This window comes from Podarcis filfolensis, assembly GCF_964270895.1.
Source record: "Podarcis filfolensis genome assembly, chromosome: 4".
Classification (NCBI taxonomy): domain Eukaryota; kingdom Metazoa; phylum Chordata; class Lepidosauria; order Squamata; family Lacertidae; genus Podarcis; species Podarcis filfolensis.
In genome coordinates this window covers 88,211,963-88,235,804 of record NC_139607.1, presented here as the reverse complement: position 1 = coordinate 88,235,804, position 23,842 = coordinate 88,211,963, and the positions used below count along the sequence as shown (strand labels likewise).

At 43.5% G+C, this 23,842-nt stretch overlaps 1 protein-coding gene across 4 annotated transcripts in view; it reads right to left on the bottom strand.

The window, feature by feature from the left end:
* SLC36A4 (solute carrier family 36 member 4) overlaps positions 1–23,842 on the bottom strand; it is a 100,795-nt gene that overhangs the window by 42,944 nt on the left and 34,009 nt on the right. For all 4 annotated transcript variants that reach the window (XR_014547121.1, XM_083609956.1, XM_083609955.1 and 1 more), the window contains exons 9-10: positions 23,510–23,676; positions 18,874–19,043 (exon numbers count right to left, since the gene is read on the bottom strand). Coding sequence is in view for 3 of the 4 variants with exons in the window: in XM_083609956.1 (XP_083466082.1) it covers positions 18,874–19,043; positions 23,510–23,676 (337 nt within the window). In the remaining variant the exon portion in view is untranslated. The remainder of the gene's footprint in view (positions 1–18,873; positions 19,044–23,509; positions 23,677–23,842) is intronic.

Genomic DNA, 23,842 nt, shown 5'->3' with positions numbered 1-23,842 from the left:
TGAATGAAAGTGCCACCACTGAGCTATGACCCGCCAAGCTGCAAATAAGGGCACTTGTCTGAAGTGATGCTTGAAAAGGCTCCTCTCTCTATCGCCACATAAATCCGGGGGTGTTTGCTCAGACTCAAGTTTGGCCAAGTTCCACAGCAATTATTCCCAAGCAAGGCTGCACGGAACTGTAGCTTTTTGGATTTTTGTTCTGCAGTATCCCTTACGTGAGGTATTATAATGCAAAACCATCTAACCTAAAAACCTCTAGAAGCTTTCCTCTAGTTGCAAACAGTTAGGTGTGGGAGGCTCCAGTTCTGAACGGTAACATAGCAGTAGAGAGTTAAAACCTTCTTTCCCTATCTCACAGACTAGATTTGTCTGGGGCTGGGGCTCGGTATACTATAATAAGAAATAGTAGTAGTAGTAGTAATTATTATTATTATTATTATTATTATTATTATTATTATTATTATATATAATAATAATTTATATATTACAATATATATTATTCTATTTTTATTATTTTTATTATTTTAGTAATTATTATTAATTATTATGTTATTTATTATTTTTTATTATTATTCAAAGTGTTGGTGCTGACCTTTAAAGCCCTAAACGGCCTCGGTCCAGTATACCTGAAGGAGCTTCTCCACCCCATCATTCAGCCCAGACACTGAGGTCCAGCTCCGAGAGTCTTCTGGCGGTTCCCTCGCTGCGAGAAGCCAAGTTACAGGGAACCAGGCAGAGGGCCTTCTCGGTAGTGGCACCCGCCCTGTGGAACGGATTCCCATCAGATGTCAAGGAAATAAACAACTACCTGACTTTTAGAAGACATCTGAAGGCAGCCCTGTTTAGGGAAGTTTTTAATGTTTGTGTTTTATCATGTTTTTAATATTCTGTTGGGAGCCACCCAGAGTAGCTGGGGAAACCCAGCCAGATGGGCAGTGTATAAATTAACAACAACAACAGATAGACTCCACCAAACTATTTGAGAAAATCTACATCTAGTTTGGTCTCAAAACAAATCTTTCACAAATTCTCTACCCACACTGTAATTATTTAAGTTCTGAAAGGTCTTTACACCCTTTCTGCTCAACATTCTTTTCTTTAGGTCATTCATCTGTAAACTAAATGAATTCTATTCCTATTACAGATGCCAGCATAAAATGAGCCGTCAAAAATGAGCAGTTCCATTGACAGTTCCTAGTTGCCTCCCACTGTTGCACAGATGAATTAAGTTCTCTCAAGGACTTCAAACTGAAGCCTCAATGCATACTGGTTCCTATTTACTGGTACATTCATATCCCAAGCCTTTTAATAAATGAAACCTCAAGTTCGCCACTCCAGCAGTAAAAATAAAATAAAAATCCCGCCATAGCTCATAGTAAGATTTATAGGTTTAAGTACAGTGGTACCTCGGGTTAAGAACTTAATTCGTTCTGGTGGTCCGTTCTTAACCTGAAAATGTTCTTAACCTGAGGTACCACTTTAGCTAATGGGGCCTCCCACTGCCGCCGCTACATGATTTCTGTTCTCATCCTGAAGTAAAGTTCTTAACCCGAGGTACTACTTCCAGGTTAGCGGAGTCCGTAACCTGAAGTGTCTGTAACCTGAAGCGTCTGTAACCTGAGGTACCACTGTACAAGGGATGCCCAGACACCCATTTATATATGAAAAAACTTACTGATTAAAAGCAAATAAAATATCTGGTGCCTTCCAGATATTGCATTACAACTCTGTGTTGCATGGGGCTGATGTGAGTTCTTGTCCAAAATAAGCTGGAGGGCACCATGTTGGGGAATGAAGTCCTAATTTCCCATATTTTCTACCCTTCCACAAATGACAGGCACAAAGCGATTTCAGCATCAGTGTACATTCCCTGCCTTTAGTTTGCCCGAGACCATATTATACAGGATTTTAATAACCTCCCCTCCTCACATCCCTAACCAGCATTAACTGCTGGTTGCGCAGTTTGCTAATTAAAATACATGAACAGAACAAATAAAAATTCATGATAAAAATTCTGCCAAGGCAAAAGTAGCACTGAACAGCTTTCAAAACTTGATAAACCTGCACATTCGTGCTGCTTCCAAGGGATGCAAACTACTTTAGAATTCCCCTTTCCTCAGGCAACAATTCTTAAATAAAATTTCCTTATACGGGCTCATTTCAATTAAAAAAAAATCCCACGCCAATTTCTTTTAAATATGATTAGCAAAGTTTACATTTATGGGGAGAAAGTTACTACCCCCTCCCAACTTCCCAATAAGCAAAGCAAGCATTTTTTTTATTTTTTAAAAAATTGCCCGCATCTTGAAGTTTCAAGTGCTGAGCTGTGTTGAAAGTATTTAGATTTTTAAAGAGAAAGAGAATTAAAGTACTTGGGCTGCACATTTAATATTAATTAAGGAAATAAAGGAGGTGGAGGGGGGAGAAGAGAGAGCAAGAATGCATGTGTAGTGGAGTTGATTTGATGTAAACAAATGTAAAGAGATGCAAATTTGGGGCACAAGAATTCATAATTTCACATATTCGCTCAGGGGTCTGAACCGGGAGCATCTGACCGGGAAAGAGAGACCGGGGTGGGGGCAGGTCATAGTGCACAGTTTGATGAAAATGTTGACCCAGTGTGCAATGGCTATGCAAAAGGCAAAATCCATGCTATGGATCATTAGGAAATGGAATAAACAGAAAACTGCCTGTATTGTATTAAAAGTAAAGGGACCCCTGACCATTAGGTCCAGTCGTGACAGACTCTGGGGTTGCGGCGCTCATCTCGCTTTATTGGCCGAGGGAGCCAGCGTACAGCTTCTGGGTCATGTGGCCAGCATGACTAAGCCGCTTCTGGAGAACCAGAGCAGCGCACGGAAACGCCGTTTACCTTCCCGCCGGAGTGGTACCTATTTATCTACTTGCACTTTGTGCTTTCGAACTGCTAGGTTGGCAGGAGCAGGGACCGAGCAACAGGAGCTCACCCCGTCATGGGGATTAGAACCGCCAACCTTCTGATCGGAAAGTCCTAGGCTCTGTGGTTTAACCCACAGCGCCACCCGCACCCCACATTGCCATTATGCAAATCTATGGCGAGACCAGACTTGCAATACTGTGCACCATTCTGGGTATTAAAAAGGATATTATGGGCTTGGAAAAGATGCAGGAAAGCCAGTCAGTATTTGGGGTGTCTTAGCTTAGAGAAAAGGCGTGTTAAGTGCAGCCATGATCGAGATGTTTAAAATTATGCAAGGTGTGGGGGGAAAGGGAAGACGTGAAGGCTTTTCTCCCTGTCTCATAATACATACAAGAACTCGGGAACAAACAATAAAGCTGAATGTCAGAAGATTAAAGACAAAAGTTTCTAGATGCAGCACATCGTTCAAGCACAGAATTTCTTCCAATTGCATGCAGTGATGGCCACTAATGTAGATGGCTTTAAAAGAGGGTTATTTATTTATTTCATAAAATGTATATACCGCTGGATTGTAAAAAAACAAACAAACCTCAAAAAAAGGTTTACAAAGAGACAAAACCACAAAATTCAAAACCGTACAGTCGTACCTTAGAAGTCGAATGGAAATCCGTTCCGGAAGTCCATTCGACTTCAAAAACGTTCGAAAACCAAATCGCGACTTCTGATTGGCTGCAGGAAGCTCCTGCAGCCAATCGGAAGCCACGGAAGCCCTGTTGGATTGTTCGGGTTCCAAAAGAACGTTCGCAAACCAGAACTATCACTTCCGGGTTTGCGGCGTTTGGGAGCCAAAACAGACGAGTTTCAGGGTGTTCGTGATCCAAGGTATGACTGTATTTTAAAACATGCAAAAGTTACAATACTGTAACAGATTAGAATGACACAAATTCACAATGGCTACCACCAGTTGCTGGGAGCCAGAAATATGGGGGGCGGGGCAGGGGAGCACTCAGTACCTATTTATGGGTTTCAGACTGGTCACTGCCAGAAGACGACGCTGGACTCAAATGTGCTTTTGGCACACCCCATTTATTTTTGAAACATTTAACCCACCAAGGTAGCTTTCAGAAAAGGAATTTATAAAACAAAAACAAACAAAAAATGCAAGTTGGAAAATAGCGCCGGCTCATGTTGCACTAAATAAATGCCAAAATAAGTTTCTGCAGATAAGATGGGAAACTACTGATATACTCTAGAATCACAGGAGAGATGTACCCTCACCATTCATAGTTTCATAAACTATGTCTACCCACAGTAAAGTTTTATATACCGCATTTTTCGCCCTATAGGACGCACCTTTTCCCCTCCAAAAATGAAGGGGAAATGTGTGTGCGTCCTATGGGGCGAATGCAGGCTTTCGCTGAAGCCTGGAGAGCGAGAGGGGTCGGTGCGCACCGACCCCTCTCGCTCTCCAGGCTTCAGGAAGCTATCCGCAAGTCTGGGGAGCCCGCGGGAGTTCCCGCCGGGCTCCTGAGGCTTGTGGATAGCAGCCTGTTCTGGGGGCTGGGGTCTTCCCCCGCCTCAGCCCGGTGCCTGGGGGGGAAATATTTTTTTTTCCTTTATTTCCCCCCCCAAAAAAAAACTAGGTGCACCCTATAGGGCGAAAAATACAGTATATTAGATACTCTGGAATTGCATGGTGAAGGTTAAAAATTAATACACTGATAAATAAAACCTTAAAAGCCCAAAATGCTCTAGCCTTTACCTTGGAAAAAGGAGGGTATTCCAAGATTCCAAGACTTCTGGAGTTTGTAGTTCTCTCATGTACACACAAACACACTGCTGCCACTTATTTGTGGTTCTATGACAGCACCAGAGACCTACATAGTAGTCATCTTCTGAATCAGACATAGATGTCTGACGACAAGCAATTGGTCCATCAAGCTTTATCTGTCAAGTAATTTCCAAGCCCCCAGTTCATTGTCTGCTATCATCATCATGCTTACGAATCCATTATTTCCTTAAAGTTTCTTCCCTTCCCCCTTTTTTTAAAAATTAAAAATAAGGCCTATTTCAAACAATGGAAAATAATTTCTGAGCTCGCTGCAATCATCACACATTTTCTCAGCTCAGAAAGAGCACAGCTTACCAAAGATGCAAAGACGATCAAAGTGTAGATTCAATATTCATTTTCATTCAGACACAAAATCTAAATTATGTTTATTAGAGCCTTGCCAATTATTTTATCATTAGCATTCTACCAGAGATTGGTTGGGAGGAATGATTTGATGAATTTGAAAACGCCATTGTTACATTTCCACAACTCCACTAAGGGATAATGGCACTTCCAGTTTCCAAATCACTGTCACACACACACACACCCACACACACACACAAGTTTTGCGGCAGAGCTCCTCAAAGTAAACATCCTTACGTCTAGGAATGTGTGTCATGTGACATACAAAGAAGGGCAAAAAACAGCAATATGATCTCCCTGAGTTAAGGAAATAAGACACATTCCTTATTCTGATTAAATTCATGGGTGGAAAAAACTTGAAAAGTCCATGTGGTCAGTAAGGATGCAAAACCCACCGTTAGGAATCTGACCAGTCAAAAAAGATTTGGTCAACTAACCTGTCGAACAATGGGGAGGTATTTCTATAGAAATAAAGTTTGTTACAATAAATATATACTTCAACGATCAACTGGTTGGACAAAAGCAATTAGTTTCCTTGATGTGGTTTGCATAATCGTTCCTGGCTTCATAAACCATGGATTGTGAAGCCAAGATCAGGAACAAAGCACTCCTCCCTCCCTCTCTCTCCCCTCTCCTTCCCTGACTTTAGTACAAAGATCCTGCCTTGCATTAACATGGAATTTCCAGCTGCGCTTGTTGAACCAGAGAACCCTGGGCTTAATACTGGCAACTAACCAGAAAAACGAATCAGGATGTGATCATAGATGATAGAAGAGGGGTGAAGGAAAAGTGCTGAGCCCCAGAACTCATGCTCAGCTTTGTAAACCATGTGCATATGTGTTCAGAAATACATTTCCCTAAGAGGCACATTAGGAAACACCCTTAGTAGCTCCAGAACCGTGTGCCACCAAGCCCAATTCAATATATTAGCAGTGGTTTGCAACACCATAAAATGGCTCAGGATCCAAATATCCTTCATTACCAAATAGGCAGGAAACAGTGGGTTTCTTTTAGAAAGCAGTTCATAACTGAACTGACTTTTGCAAATTTTCCTTTAATCGAATCGTTACCTAATTTACAAGCTGCACAGGGTTTGTTTTTTTTCCTCCTTCTTCGTCATCAATAGATTTGAGTTTCAAGACTGATATTCTGTCAGCAAACAGAGAGAAAGGGAGAGGGATTAAACCCTCATCACCCACCCAAGTACCCTGATTTGGCCTTTTTTTTCTGCTGCTGGTGCGCAGCCTGGGAGTCATTTTGGACTCACAGCTGTCCATGGAGGCACAGGTCAATTCTGTATCCAGGGCAGCTGTCTACCAACTCCACCTGGTACGCAGGCTGAGACCCTACCTGCCCGCGGACTGTCTTGCCAGAGTGGTGCATGCTCTGGTTATCTCCCGCTTGGACTACTGCAATGCGCTCTATGTGGGGCTACCTTTGAAGGTGACCCAGAAACTACAACTAATCCAGAATGCGGCAGCTAGACTGGTGACTGGGGGCGGCCGCTGAGACCACATAACACCCATCCTGAAAGACCTACACTGGCTCCCAGTACGTTTCCGAGCACAATTCAAAGTGTTGGTGCTGACCTTTAAAGCCCTAAACGGCCTCGGCCCAGTATACCTGAAGGAGCGTCTCCATCCCCATCGTTCTGCCCGGATGCTGAGGTCCAGCGCCGAGGGCCTTCTGGTGGTTCCCTCATTGCGAGAAGCAAAGCTACAGGGAACCAGGCAGAGGGCCTTCTCAGTAGTGGCGCCCGCCCTGTGGAACGCCCTCCCATCAGATGCCAAAGCGATAAACAACTACCTGACATTCAGAAGACATCTTAAGGCAGCCCTGTTCAGGGAAGTTTTTAATGTGTGACATTTTAGTGTACTTTTGGTTTCTGTGGAAGCCGCCCAGAGTGGCTGGGGAAACCCAGCCAGATGGGCGGGGTACAAATAATAAATTATTATTATTATTATTATTATTATTATTATTATTATTATTATTATTATTGCCTTCCACTGAGGGTAAAAATTGCTATGATGTCTGCAGAGGGAGCAGAATGTTCTGTTTCTCTCTTAGCTGGCTGGAAAATAAAAGTGTTGTAAGCAGAAAAAAAACAGATAGCAGCCTTATTAGTCTATGGTCCAGGCATCTAAAAATGGGGTGGTTTTCCCCATTTGGGGTGAACCAATGCAGTCGCCTGTTGTTGTTGCTTTTGATAGCCTATGACCCTAATAAAATTACCAGCCTCTCTGGTCATCGGTAAGGGATAGGTTTTCACTGAAAAAGCACCTTAATTATGGGGGAAATAGCCAAAAAGCGCAATATCCAGTTTGGGGCTATAGGTTTCACACCTTTTGCCCAAGAGGGCTTCAAACTGACAGAAAACAATCATAATGTATTGAAATAATTTTTGGGAGCATTACTGGAGGGAAACAGAGGACCTGGCAAAACCTGTAATTAATGCAAGTAAAAAAAGCTCTGTCTTTTCTCTCTTTTTTAAGAGTTCACTTACACATAAAATTGTTCAGAGAAACTGCATGGTGCTCTAAGAAACTAAAATGTTCCAAATGTAGCCTGCCAATCTGCACTAATCTGTGATCAATCATTTCTCTACCGCCGTAATATTCCTGGTGCAAAACAACAGTCTGCTCTCGTCATCTGTCAAGCCAGTTCCACAACTTGAGACCTACTGCATGCAGGACACATGTGGTCTCATCTCCAATAATTGGAGTTTTCTTTACCCATAAGTAGGCTGAGCAAGTGGTTGTTTAAAGGAAGAGACTGGCAAGCAACAGAATGCATAATAGGATGCAACTCCAAAGAAGAAGAAGAAGAGTTTGGATTTGATATCCCGCTTTATCACTACACGAAGGAGTCTCAAAGTGGCCAACATTCTCCTTTCCCTCCCTCCCCCACAACAAACACTCTGTGAGGTGAGTGGGGCTGAGAGACTTCAGAGAAGTGTGAGTGGCCCAAGGTCACCCAGCAGCTGCACGTGGAGGAGCGGAGACACAAACCTGGTTCACCTGATTACGAGTCCACCGCTCTTAACCACTACACCACACTGGCTCTCTTAACAAAGAGTTAAATCCTTGGGACAGTGTAGGAGATTGAGCTTTGGTCAACCGACATGTTAACTGAACACTGATAAATTATCAACGGGCCTGTGAATTAAGGGCTAGGTTATTTAGTTGAGGGGACGTGGGTGGTGCTGTGGGTAAAACCTCAGTGCCTAGGACTTGCCGATCGTATGGTTGGCGGTTCGAATCCCCGCAGTGGGGTGAGCTCCCGTCGTTCGGTCCCAGCTCCTGCCCACCTAGCAGTTCGAAAGCACCCTTAAGTGCAAGTAGATAAATAGGTACCGCTTTATAGCGGGAAGGTAAATGGCGTTTCCGTGTGCTGCGCTGGTGCTGGCTCGCCAGAGCAGCTTCGTCACGCTGGCCACGTGACCCGGAAGTGTCTTCAGACAGCGCTGGCCCCCAGCCTCTTAAACGAGATGGGCGCGCAACCCCAGAGTCGGACACGACTGGCCCGTACGGGCAGGGGTACCTTTACCTTTTTATTTAGTTGAGAGGAAAAGCTGTTTTGATTCTACACAGTGTGAATGTTAATACAGAATGAAGGAGAGTATTTACGATGGTGATGAACAACATCCTTTGTGGTTAACCTGCAAATCAGCACACTTCCTTCAGTATCATAAAGAGGGATTGGTAATCCAGAAATGCATATTAAACCAATTGACTAATTAGTTGGGGGAGCTAAGGATTCTCCTTGACAGCTCAGGCATTTCCCAATGGCGTTGGAAAAGCATATGAAGGAAGCCGTAAGAGTATCAAAAGAAATCCAACTGGAGAGAGACCTGTTGGAATGTAATGTAAAAGTGCTGTCTAAAATGTATAAAATATTATTGGAATGGGAGACAAAGGATGAGGAAGTAAAATCCTCAGTGATACAGTGGGCAATAGATATTGGTCATAAAGTAGACATGGTCGCATGGGAACGATTGTGGAATATGGATATAAAAATTACAGCATGTTATGCTCTAAGAGAGAATTATATAAAAATGATATATTGATGGTATCTAACACAAAGTAAATTGGCAAAAGTGTATAAATCTAAATCAAATAAGTGTTGGAAAGAAGGTTCTTTTTATCATATGTGGTAGTCTTGTAGTAAGATTAAAGCTTACTGGGAAATGATATATAATGAATTGAAAAGGATGTTTAAAATACCTTTTGTAAAATAAAAAAATATATTAAAAACCCAGAAGCTTTTCTTTGGGGAATTATAGGGACAGAACTACCTAAATTGTATAGAAACTTATTCATGTATGCTACTATAATGGCAAGAATGTAACTTGCCCCAAAATGAAAAGAAGGAGATGTCTCAGTAAAGGAAAAATGGATACAAAAACTTATGGAATATGCAGAAATGGCGAATTACCAGAAGAATAAGAAATCAAGACAACAAACATTTTATGAAAGAATGGAAATGGTTTATTGAATATTTACAGATAAATTGTAAACAGATAAGAACATTGGCAGGATTATTGTAAAAACCTGCACTTTTATAAGAGTATATATTTAAAGCAGATGAATAAATGAGCAAATTAAGTTAATTTGGATATGCAGAAGATATTAAAAACAAATTGAAGGAACTGCAGAAAGAGGGGGAAGGGAGTCAAGTTTTGAAATGTAAAAATGATTGTAAAATTAGTGAAATGTACAAATATGAAAAGCATAAATAATTTTTATTTTTAAAAACCCCCAGTCTATTCAGAATGCCTTGCTAAATTCACATTTTGGAATTCCTCACTGCTTTAAAGTAAAGCTACATAATTATATACCAGGTTTTAATTTCATCCAGTATTCAGATATGTAACAGCTTTCTACAATAAAGGCCAAGTTTAATAAATAATAGTAATAGTAGTAAGTGGCAAAACTGAAATAGAGTATGTCAATGAAATGTCCAGAGTAGAATTCTCAGTGGATTCATTTAGCCGGCAAAGCTTTTAAATATGACAGCAAGTCCCCTGGGTTTCCTTGAAATCCAACATCGCTTTTCAGAGTTTAAACACTGTAGTTGATACATTCAGGTAGATTCCGATTTACTTTCACTGATATTTTCTCCTTTGAATAAAGCTGTGGTGTTAGAGGCAGCTCTTAAAGGTAAAGGGACCCCTGACCATTAGGTCCAGTCGTGGCCGACTCTGGGGTTGTGGAGCTCTTCTCACTTTATTGGCCGAGGGAGCCGGCGTACAGCTTCCGGGTCATGTAGCCAGCATGACAAAGCTGCTTCTGGTGAACCAGAGCAGTGCACGGAAACGCCGTTTACCTTCTTGCCGGAGCGGTACCTATTTATCTACTTGCACTTTGATGTGCTTTTGAACTGCTAGGTTGGCAGGAGCAGGGACCGAGCAACGGGAGATTTACCCCGTCGCGGGGATTTGAACTTCCGACCTTCTGATCGGCAAGTCCTAGGCTCTGTGGTTTAACCCACAGCGCCACCCACGTCCCATTGAGGCAGCTCTTACTGTATACTAAAAGGCTCCAAGGCGGTGATTCCTAAACTACGCTCTGGGACACACGACACAAGAGGTAGGAGAATTGCTGGACTGCGCCTTGAAAAAACCATGCTGCCATGCGAGATAATACCCACTTAAGAGGTTTTATTACAAGTGGTAATATACATTTCGTTAAACAAAAAGGAAACAAAATGCAGGCATGTTTTCTGATCACGGGCGCAGTCGCCCCTCGCCAATGTCATGGGCGGTAACGCCATGCTGAGGGAAGAAGCAAGGGCACCGTCAACAGAATTGCAAAATGGCAGCCTGAATTATGGTTAACAGACTGAAGGGAATGCCAGAAGCATCACCACTGTGCAAAAAAACAAAACCCAATGGTGTCAGGGTTCAGGATAAAACTAAACCAGGCAAATGAAAAGAAGGCCATGCAATGTTAACCAAGTTATCCTACAGCCGCAAAATGCATGCAATGTTTGAGAATGTGTATGTGTTTGCATTCACACACCATATGGAGCATAAGGCTGAAGCGGTGCCTTCAGTTTTTAGGTAATAATAATAATTTATTATTTATACCCCACCCATCTGGTTGGGTTTCCCCAGCCACTCTGGGCGGCTTCCAACACAATATTAAAATACAGTAATGCATCAAACATTAAAAGCTTCCCTAAACAGGGCTGTAGAAAGAAACTCTGTACATTAGGAGTTTGGGGGAGACAAGTCTAAGGAAATAGAATTGTTTTTGCAAGATTGTGAAACTTAAGACTTAGGGGTTGATAGCAACCTCAGGCACTAGAATAGGAAACCCAATGTATTTGTTATTGCCACTTGTTGTATTTGATAGTTTCTACCCAAACACACAGAGCCGATCAGAAGGTCGGCGGTTCGAATCCCCGCAATGGGGTGAGCGCCCATTGCTCGATCCCTGCTCCTGCCAACCTAGCAGTTCAAAAGCACGTCAAAGTGCAAGTAGATAAATAGGTACCGCTCTGGCAGGGAGGTAAACGGCATTTCTGTGCGCTGCTCTGGTTCACCAGAAGCGGCTTAGTCATGCTGGCCACATGACCCGGAAGCTGTACGCCCGCTCCCTCGGCCAGTAAAGTGAGATGAGCGCTGCAACCCCAGAGTTGGCCACGACTGGACCTAATGGTCAGGGGTGTTGGCTTTTTGCAGTATAGTAACGCTGCAGAGAGCTTGCTGGGGAGACCATGCATTAAAAAGGGACTAAAAAATAACTTAAACAAGGTTTTAATAAGAAAAACAAAAACTCCTTATACACTAAATACATCAACAACAAACCAGACCCAACCACCAACCCATCCCCCAGGGTAATGGGAGAGCTAGGTGCTGCTCCTTATATACTACACCCAATTGCTGACACAGCTTGATTAACACAACTCAGCAGCACCTGTTATGTTTCACAGCTGTAAGACTGGGTCTCGTTATTTGCTCTGGCCCCTTAAAGACATACACATCGGGTGGAACAATGATGAACCTTTACATTGAAAGAAACCATTCAACAAGGGGTCCCTTTACCTTTACCCAAACACAGAAGTTTTCTCATTCAACTTGTGCTGTTTACCCTCTTTTTAAAAAAGAAAGCCAGCCAAGTCTAGCTGCCACATTTCCTCTACATAAGACTCATACAGAGGCTGTGTTCACATGCCACAGTAAACCGCAGGTCACATCAAACCCTAGTTTATGGTTTCCCTTGAGCGGGTCAAACAAATGACAACCGGTAAGCCAAGAATCAAAGTTTGCTGCCACTCACACTTAGGGAATGACTTCTGCGTTCAAAGTAAAGCATTAACTACGGTTTACTGTGATGTGCAAAACTGAGCCATCGCTTTTATCTACAACCAGACAGACTCAGCAAGCGGGTATGAAGAAACCGGTCACAGTGCCTGCCCTTTATTAGAGGAAAACCAGGATTGTTCTAGCAGTATCACACACACAACCACAGCACTATGTTATCTAATAAGACATATTGCAAAAGGTGAATAATTCATAAGCAAGGAGCAGCTAACTATAAAACAGAGAAAAAGAGTATGTTTATCTTAAGAACAGGGCCTTGTATTACTCAGAGTTCTTTTAAGTTATAATTCGATTGATGACTTTGATTTTTCCTCTGCCCCTTAAAGTCCTTTTTTGAGGGAAGGGAGTACATTGTAGCTCAATCATTCAACGTTCTAGCCAAGGCAACAAATGAATAAAGAAAACTACTGTATATATGTTTTCCAGGAATATCCCAACTATTTTCAGATGAAACTGAAGGAGTGCAGTTTCCCTAAATTATTTTGCATCAGACAACAGGTAAAGATGTACCTCTCCATCCAGAGTTTTGGCGAGGGGTGAAGTGTATGGCAATACTTTAATTCCTCTTCTGTTGCATGATTTATCTGTGATTGTTACTATATTGATTTGCCCAAGTGTGCATGGAGTTTGGCCTTACCATTAGACGGAAAAACACCAACAACATGGGTCAGGAGATGTTGCCAGCACTCCGCACATCAGCATTGGTGACCACAAGGTGGAGGTGGTAGATGATTTTGTCTACCTGGGTTCCACCATAACAAGCAACCTCTCCATCGATGCTGAGCTGGAGAAAAGTGTTGGCAAGGCGACTATGGCAATGGCCCGTCTCTCCAAATGGAAATGCAACGTTAACGTCCAATACCAAGAGGAAGGTCTACTAGGCTTGCACGTTGAGCATGCTGCTTTATGGTAGTAAGATATGAGCAACTTACACCCATCAGAAGCGTCAACTCAACACATTCCACATGTGCTGTGTCAGGAAGATTTTGAGCATCACATGGCAAGACACGAGTCCGAAACAAAGAGGTGCTCTCCCCCAAGCCCTCATTCCCTGCGCGTTCACACTCCTGTCTCAGCAACCTCTACACTGGCTTGGTCATGTCCACAGAATGGAAGATGGCAGGATCCCCAAAGACATGCTCTACAGGGAGCTGGCTTCAGGCACCAGGCCCATTAGTAGATGTCAGGAGCTTACCGGCTGCCGGCTTGAGAAAACAGCACACAAGAGTTCATTAACAGAAGATTTATTGCATACAAGCAATTAGCCTCCAACCGTTCTCTGCGAGCATCCATCACAATCAAGTTGACCCCTCTGAAGAACACTTCCGGCTACTGCAGAATATCCTGAACCTCCTACCCTTACGTTTTGGGGGTCGTCTTCTGTCTTGGACTTTTCCCATTTGTCTAGTCCTAGGACTGATGGGTTCAGTTACCTCCTCTTCCGGTGAGGAAATGCTCTCCCTCCCTGGTGCCGTGAGTGACTGTGATTCCTCAAAGAGGAATCTCATCTGGCTCTCATCCAGCCCGCCTTTCCTGAGCTGCTAAGCCTCATTCCTGGCAGCTTCAGAGGGAGGATGAGGCGTCAGCCCACTGGTTCCAGCTGTCTGAGAAATCTGCAAGTCTCTCTGTTCTCCTTCTGCCTGCCTGCCTGCCTTCTATCTCAGGCTGTCCTTCTTGGTTTTGGACTGTTATGTCCATGACAGTAGACCAACTCTGTGTTACAAGGATTTCTGCAAACGTGTCATGAAGACTATTAACATCAACCCTGCCATGTGGGAATCCCTTGCAGATGACTGGGAACCCCTGGAGACATGCGGTCAGGTCAGCAGTGACCAGAGGAGAAATGCCCATTGGGAGAAGCGCCCTGGTGCATCTGCAGCAGCACAAGTGGATGCCTTCATCTTCCCCAGCTGCAACAAAATATGTCTCTCCCACATCAGTCTCTACAGCAACAGCAGGAGCTGTAACTCGCCAACGGTTTGACTTTACCCCAAAGGCGCATTCTTCCATTGTCCCCCGAGACAGATAGATGCCAGCCAGTTACTAAAGGGGTGTTGTTTAATTTTTTCTTGTTAATTGTCATCGTAAGGTCTCTTTTGTGCCACCCTCATAACCTTGGGTGAAGCGTGCATCACAACTACCTCCAAATAAATAAATCGCAAGATTGTAAAGTTGGCAGGGACCCTGAGAGTCATCTAGTCCACCCCCTACGATGCAGGAATCCCAACTAAAGCATCCCTGACAGACGGCCACCTGGCCTCTGCTTAAAAACCCCCAACGAAGGAGAGTCCACAACAAAGGAGAATCCACTACAGTTCAAATAAAAACCAGAATATAGAACAATCCACAATTCAACCGATAAGATCAAAATATTAGTATAAAAACCCAGAACAATTACAAAAATAATTTTACATCTGCTTCCTGAACATGCACAAATTCTATCAGTATACTTTTCAGATAGTTCCCCGCCCTGCGCCCCCAGCTCAGAGCATATTTGCAACATTCATAAGAAGCGCACAGAGAATTACCGAACTCAGTACTTTCAAGTAGCATTAAATAAAGAGATGGTGGGAGTACAATTGAAGTTAAGTTTTGCATACTTTATGTGAATGATTCATGGTGATGGTGAGGATTTTTAGGGGGGGGGAGAGTCTCAAACATTTTCCCACATCTCCCTTTCTGAAACAATAAATCTCTCGGTTTACTTATCACATTTACATCCTGCCTGTCTTCTACAACGTCAAGACAAAGTAGCAGACAGAGTTCCTATCCAAACACTGATGAGATTAAGGCTGCATTCACATAGAAGTTTATTCAGTTTCCCCAACATTTCTCTAACTCTTAATTTCCACATAATATTTGCAGTTTCACGCAACATGAGAATCACTTCCAGAAATCCAGCAGAATATTGGAGAAGTATAGTGTGGATTTCTGTGTTAATTGCTTCTGGGGGGTGGGACACATCTGTAGCCCCCTTAACCCAGAAAATGAGAAGAGTAAAGTGACAGAATTTGGGGTGGTATCCCAGCATACAGTTCTTTCCTGCTGTTTTCGTGAGTGACTCATGGAGGAATATTACATGTGCAGAAAGGTGGGACGACGACGACAGCAAAGTTGTTCAACGACGTTTGTTGTTCTGCTACACTATGCCCACTGGTGTGAATGAAATTTAGTGCGACATATCAGTCAAAAAGTCACAGTTTCATAACACAAACAGGCATTGCTTTGTGAAAAGAGCATTGGAAAACAGGACATACGTGAACCCTGGACTTTTTGCATGCACATCAGATAGATGCTTTACCACTTTCCGTGTGAACTGATCATAAACAAAACTTACGCCGATTGCATCAGCAAGCAATATTAAATGGTGGAGTGGGCGAGCAAGCTCTGTAAGCATTACGGTGATGGGAAAGAAGAACATTATACTGAGAAATAATGGCTGGAGAAGCAAATAAATAAGGTGCTTCCAGGCGTCTGCTTACTTGCACAAATATGTTATCCCTCACTTTCTAAATACTGTACTTTTCCGTGTATAAGACTAGGCTTTTTTCTTTAATAATTATGCTAAAAAGTGGGGGTTGTCTTATACATGGATTGTGCATAGGGTGGACATTTGACTGGTTGCTGCCTTGGCTGTCAGCGGCTACTGGGCGTGTTATTGGTATGCCTAATTTAGGTTTTACAGACTACCCTTACAGACTACTCCTTGTGCTGCTAAAATGATGGTTACCAGAAGCTGTGCCACCATAGTGAAAAACCAACTTTCAGAAGAGACTGCCCAACCCGCTCCGCAGTTTAGGATCTTTATGGTAAGAAATCTCTGAAGCACTTGCCTGGAAGTCAGTCAAACCTGCTACACAGATAAGGGCTTCAGTGTTCAAATGCCGGGTTCAAATCAAATCACCGTGAAATGCGTCTGGAGCAAACTGTTAAGATATTTGGGGGGGACAGGCACAAAGAGAGAGAGCGACGGAGGCAGACAGAAGGGGAGAGGATAGAAAATAAATTCTTGGCACCCTCTGGTGTTCTACTCATGCAAAACGCGTGCAGCACACATGTTCCCTGACAGCGATGTAGATATTTCAACAGGGAGCTTATCCCAGCAAACGCATTGAAGATTAGGTAGATAATTTCTCCGAGTTTGCCTTGTTGCTTCCGCCCACCTCCCTTGTCCCTTTGTTGAATAATAATAACCCTCCACATTCCACATAATCTATTCTAAGGGATACCCCAATGCTCTGGAACAGATCTGAGGAGGGCGGGGCACAAACAGGGAGTGAGGGAGGAGAGTTCTACTGCACAAGCAGTAATCCTTTTGCTGATGGAACGAGTTAGCTGGATACTGCTCAGTTACTTTGGCCATAAGTTCCGCAGTTCACAATTCAGTTTAGACTGCTCAGTGTCACCTCTGCCCTTTCCTATGCTGTAAGATCACTGCCTGAGTCCCTATTCCAAGTACCAAATGAGGAATGGTGGCTGGCTAAGAGTTCAGGCCTTTTCGGTGGTGGCCCCTCAGTTATGGAATGTCTTCTCCAGAGAAGACCACCTGGCTCTGACTGGTGTATTACTGGCACCACCTGGCTCTGATTGGTGTATTTCTGGCACCAGATACAGAGCTTTTTACTGTGCAATGGGTCCAACATTATTTTAGCTTTGCAATGGGTTTAGCTTCTGTGCTGTCCCTTGGTGTTTTTTTAATTTTCTCTTGCTCTAACAAACCCAGTTTGTTTGATCTTATAGCTGCAGGGTTTCCTGCGTTTCAGCTGCATTTTACGCACTTACGGTTTATAACGTTGCTGTTCACCCTCACCCACGACCCGGAGAACTGCCAGCAATGGGCAGCTGATAAATTAAATGAGTAATAAATAAAATTTGGCTCCCTTCCCATTTACACCAGTGTGAAGGCCTTGGGCAGAATGTATGGATTATGCATTAACTGCCCTTGATCTTCCTTCATTCCTTTTGGAAGGGGGGGAAAAGGGCAGCGCGAGGCGAGGCTCGTACGTCACGCCTGAACTTTGGTTGCATCACTGATGGTTTGGAGAGGCTGTTGACGCATCTGGGTGTATCTGACGGCCTACGCAGCAGGTAAAAGCTTCCCTCCTCCCATGCCAAATCCAATCACGTCTCCCTAGAAAATCATCTTGACACAAATGCACACAGCATAAACGAGTTAAGCTGCGCAGAAACCAGAACAGCTTGAATGCAAAGTGGAAAGATACTTGACCGGCACCTCTTCTTCAAAGGGCTTCACGACTGTGCCAATTGCCCAGCTGCAAGAAGAGAAGTCACGATCGAGCCTTTATCTTATTTAACACGGCACCATCAGATGAGCAACAAAAGGAACAGCAGAAGAGCCGTTGTAGAATTCCTACGAATTATCACATCTCTCTCTCTCTCTCTCTCGCTCTCGCTCTCACTCTCTTTTGAGCTGAGCATCTTCGTTTTATCAATCCTGAGGGGCCTTCGTGGATGGGGAAAACTTAGCCACAGCAAATCCACACACTGGAATCTTCCAGGCTGGACCAGTGAAATGAACTCAACACAAGGCTCTCCTTGAAGAGGCCCACATGAGCTAGTGATCTGTTTTAAAAAAATTTAGTGTGGTTTTTATTGTGCATCTATCTATATATAATTATTGCAAACTATGGGGTACTGGTGTTTCATTATACGTATATAAAAAATGAAAACTGAATGCAGGTCACATGAATATAGTACACACAGCCACAAAGCTGCAAGGTTGGTTTAAAACTGAATTAGCTTTAAGCTCAGAGCAGGACGACATTATAACGGCACGCTGCAAACATTGCATGGAAACATCTCAACGGCCAAAAGATAACAGCAAATCACATGAATCCAGATACGTTCTTTGATGTGTCTGTGTTCATAGGATATCTGTGGGCATTTGGCTACTTTATAGGGGCTTAAAGTTGAGTCAAATATCAGTAAATGCAATTTACCATATTTTTTGCTCTATAAGACTCACTTTTTCCCCTCCTAAAAAGTAAGGGGAAATGTGTGTGCGTCTTATGGAGCGAATGCAGGCTGCGCAGCTATCCCAGAAGCCAGAACAACAAGAGGGATTGCTGCTTTCACTGCATAGCGATCCCTCTTGCTGTTCTGGCTTCTGAGATTCAGAATATTTTTTTCTTGTTTTCCTCCTCCAAAAACTAGGTGCGTCTTGTGGTCTGGTGCGTCTTATAGAGCGAAAAATACGGTAAATCCTAAATTCACCAGGCCCCAGTGAACCCTTTCCTCACTGCCCAAGATACGGCTTGTCAAGGGAAACCCAAAAAGTTAGCTTCATAGCTGCCTTCTGCAACCTAAGACCCTCCAGATGTTCTGGACTGCAATTCCGACCAGCATCAACCAGGGCTGATGGGAACTGAGGTCCAACACACCTGGAAGACACAAAGTTGGGGAGGTCTGCCTTGCACACAGCCTCGTACTTACAGGTTGAGCAGACCAAGAGGACCCTGACCGCCATCTCGCAGAACAGCTTCAGCTTCTGCTGCACTCGGGAAGCAACTGCCGGAATGAGGATCTCAGCCGGAACGTAGAACTGAATCGAATAGGTAATGAAAATCCCAAAAGAGTAGAGAATCTTGACCATATGGTACAACCTGTTGGAGGAGAGAAAGCCACACGTTTGGACAAAACTCACACTGGTCAGAAGGATACAATGAACAAGTCTGCTTCAAGGAAAAGGCGTAATTTCACAAAGAATAGTCTAAGCACCTGCCCAAGCATTTACTTGAAGGATCACCTCACTACAAATCTGCCCATTTGACCGCTAAGAACTGTGCAACTGGCACTTTTACAAATGACACACATTACTCATTTGCACTCGCAAGAAATCAATCTTTTAGTGTTTTAATGTGTCGGAAGAGTGGGTGGGGCAACCCAGTCAGATGGGCGACATAGAAATTATTTTTATTTTTACACTTTGGAACTCCCTGTCCATTGGTATTAGGAAGGTTCCTGCCTTCAAGGTATTGTTTTCACCGGCTGCTAAGAACTTTTTTGGTCTAGCAAGCGTACCCAGGCATGTACAGTAGTACCTCAGGTTACAGACGCTTCAGGTTACAGCCTCCGCTAACCCACAAATAGCACCTCGGCCCTGCCTGCTAGCCTGCTCCCTAAAATATCACTGGTTTGCTCATTTCTAAATATAGGGTGCCTACATTCTGCATGGTCTGGTTATATGGCAACATGTGCAAATGGCTTTAGATACCTATTAGGTCCATAAATTACCATATAGCATATATTCAACACAAAAACAGTGGCAATTTGTTGTTGACAAAGGACAGCTGGGCATATAAAGGGCCCCATTACCTTTAGTAGATTAGGGTCTCATCAAACCTAAATCCGGCCCTGGGTACAGCACTGATCTAGGCAGATTGTTGCAACAGGGCAAACAAAAATCAGATGGACTAGACAAGCATGGCACACATATAGATAGCCCTGGGCAAAACCAGTCCATCCATGAGGTGCGATGAAGCAGCTGCCTCAGGCAGCAGAAAGTCAAGAGGCAGCACCCATCCGCCACAGAAGCAACCCAGGTAAGGAAGGTGGTAGTGGAAGAGCAGCACAGTATTTCATTGGCCAGCTTTGCCACCCCTCATGGCAAAGCTCTGGGGAACACGTCGCCTCTTGCTGAGCCCTTGCAAAGCCTCACTGCCAGAAGGTGAGACTTTGCGAGGGCTTTTCCTCAAGGAGAGCGTCATGCGGCAGCAGGCCATTTCACCTCAGGTGGCAAAACATCTGGGGCCACCCCTGCCATAGGGCAAAGGTAGATCCAAGGTTGTTTGCAGCAGATATTGTAAGGGGACAGAGAAGAGGATGGAGAAGGAGATGGATGAAAGCTCATTAGGATTCTTAACCTGAAAAAGAAATAACTTCACAAAGACTTCAAAGCTGATGACGGTACAAGCTGACTTCGAGCAAAACTCTCCATTCTAACAGAGTAAGCATATTTCCGGCACTAAAAAGCACTCAGGAGAAAAACGTCTCCATATTCGGAAACTATTTTAAGAAGTATTAAATTAAAATTGACTGCTGATTTATTAGCTGCTTCCAAGCAAGCTTTTTAAAAAAAAAAATACAAAGGAAATTTTGTTTGTGACTGTTAATCTCTTCATTCCAGACAGATTCATTTCTACTTGCCAGTGTGTGTGTGTGTGTGTGTGTGTGTGTGTGTGTGTGTGTATTTCACATTTGAAACAGCTAATAGTAACAGTAATCTTAAAATTCGGTACCTTAACTAACATAAGTAAGCAATGAATCTCTGAAAGATGTACGTATGTAAACTAAAAACAAGAATGCATCGATAGAATACAATAGAGGTGGTATTCAACTGAGTTATAACTCAAAGTAGACCCAATGAAATTAATGAATGTGAATGATACAAAAAAAAAAAGGACCCTGACATGCAGATAACACAAATCAGGAACTCAATAATCTTACTGTCATACCCACTCATTCAACGACCATGTTCTCCTTGCAACCAGCCACTCAATTCTCACTTCAGCAGAACACTTAGCAACCAATAACCACGTACAAAACCGAAACATAAATAGCACGAGACCCAATCATTTCCTCCCCAACTCTCACCTGGAGCAATGCAAACACGCTGGGTGGCATTCAGCTAACTCAGAGTAGTCCCATTAACTCCTGGCTAAGTTTACAGCTGTTATATCAGCATCAAATACTGGAGAATATGGGACACAACAACAGAGTTAGGTTTGCAGAGAACAGCCTTCCAACAAAAAGAAAACTACTCTGTGAAAAGGCATATTATCAGCCACTGATGCACAAAGAAGAATTATTTGGACATACCCCCCCACCCCCCACAAAAAAGTTTCTTCAGAATACCTTTCCTGAGGACTCGAGACTGATTGGGACATATTTGAAAAAGACTTAGCAGTCAAAACAGAGCTATAGCCAGTTGTTTGGGAGTATTATAGTCCTCCATTCATGTGTGTGTTCTCTAAAGTACATCACAAGTAGATTTTCATATTTGTAGGTCTCACTGCTAATCCGTTTTTTATACGTAGGGACCCTCTCTGTATTCTGCCTTAGGACCAACTGTAGCCTGCTTGAGTGTTTCCAAGCTTGGCTTCCTGCAGTGAAACATGCCTCCAACCTTGGTTCAGAAAATGAAATAAACGTGTGTTTACTATCTGAATTTCCATTATTTGTGGAGGCAGATGGACCATACAGGTTGCCCTCAACCCTGACACAACTTATGCAGCTATGCTAGACTCAAAGCCACAGCCAGAAATTACCAATTCAAGTAGCCCTGTGGATTAAGCAACCTGACAGGACCTTGTACTTTCATATCCTGCCTTTCTTCCATCAGGGAACTCAAGGTGCATGCAGAAAACATTCTTGTTCAGGCAATCCTATCCAGACACATAAAACGCTGGCACGTGTTTTAAATCAGGTTTGCATCTTTTCAATGATTTTAATTATTCTTCTGGATCATTTGTTTATTTATTTATTTTTAAATGACAAAAACTTTATTGAGTGATGAAAAACTAGGTGTAGCATTAGGACAAACAAGGTTTGAGCATCACTGTAACATTAGTTTCCAGCTTCTCTTCTTTATACTAGAAGCGCAATAGACTGAATATTCAGAACATTAGTCAATTAAACTTCACTCCCAAACCCAGAAAACTGCATAGTTAAGCAGTAGTACAAATACATTTCTGCAAAACCCCTGAAGATCAAATTTATTTTTTGCTGTGATTTTGGTACAAATGTGATCACCAGCACTGATCTTCTGGATCTTTTAAATACTGTAGTTGTTTTTCACTAGCAATCTTATTGTTTTTGGAAAACCGCTTCGAGTTTTTGTTACAACCGTACAAATTTTGCAGAATGAGTAAAAATAAGTAAGTACGTGGGGTTCCTAGGTGGTCACCCATCCAGACGCCAACCAGGCCTTGACCTGCTTAGCTTCAGGACGTTGGGCTGCCTCATATGCCTTCGGACTATGGCCTGGGATGGCAGCAAAGGAAAAGCAAGTCTCTGCCCATTGCTGGCAAAGAGAGAACAATACTTGCCTCTGCACCTTCCTTCCTTTCCTTTCATTCTACAGCAGGACTGGGTAGAAGGTGGATTGGGATCAAATGGCAGATCCCTGAGCCATATGGGCAAGGGTTTCCAACTCCCAGCAGCTTCGATGTTTCCCAACAAGCTGACTTTCCCCACCTGGATTAGGACGCTGAAACAGAGAAAGCTAACCAGGAGAGGACTTCTGCATGAAAGAACTGTGAGCTCAGCTCAGTTGCAGCACTGAACACCTTCTGTTTTGTCATTCTAAGGGCAGCTGGCTCTGATGGGTAAAGGGACCCCTGAACATTAGGTCCAGTCATGGCCCACTCTGGGGTTGCAGCGCCCATCTCGCTTTATTGGCTGAGGGAGCCAGCGTACAGCTTCCGGGTCATGTGGCCAGCATGACTAAGCCACTTCTGGCAAACCAGAGCAGCACACGGAAATGCTGTTTACCTTCCCGCTATTTATCTACTTGCACTTTCAAACTGCTAGGTTGGCAGGAGCAGGGACTGAGCAACGGGAGCTCACCCCGTCACGGGGATTCGAACCGCCGACCTTCTGATCAGCGAGTCCTAGGCTCTGTGGTTTAACCCACAGCGCCACCCGCGTACCCAGGCTCTGATGGGTAGACGCTAGGATTCTAGCAGGGAGGAGAAACAAGTTGTTTCTGGTAAGACCGCAGTCTGTTCCCCTGCCCTACAAAACTAATCTCTTTTATAGAGCCACATCCACTTCCTGAATCACATAAAAACTATGATTCAGCAGGCAGACCCTTTAATACGCTCTTCCCTCCGGTAATTACAGGTCCTAGTTATGCCATAACACAGTTGTCTACACTGATCAAGTCCCGTGGTTGAAAACTTGACCTTGTCCTTATATTCCCCTGCCACCGCTCATCTTCCTACTCATCATCTTCCCAATGCACTTTTTACACACTGATGGGTAGCATTCAGATTAGCATTCAGGAGCAGGAGGCGAATTAAGATCCCCGAAGGACACTGGAGTTCTGCAAAGTTATGCCTCCGCTTACCATGCATGCGGCAGGTTCAGAGTGATGCTGCCTTTGATTTCGTCCCCAAAGCACATATACCCCAGGGTGGCCAACGAGACGTACAAGGTCATCACAATCGCCATGCCAATGTTGAGGGCCAAGGGGAAGCGGTCGACTTCTTTCATCCTATTCTGGAGGGGAAGGACCTAAGAAAGAGAAAGGGGGAGGAATGTAAGCTCTTTTTATATGCAATAACAGCAGCAAGAATATTACTGGCCCAAAAATGGAAGCGAGAAGAATTACCGACGATTGAAGAATGGAGAATGAAGTTAATGGGCTATGCAGAACTAGATAAACTAACAGGAAGGATTC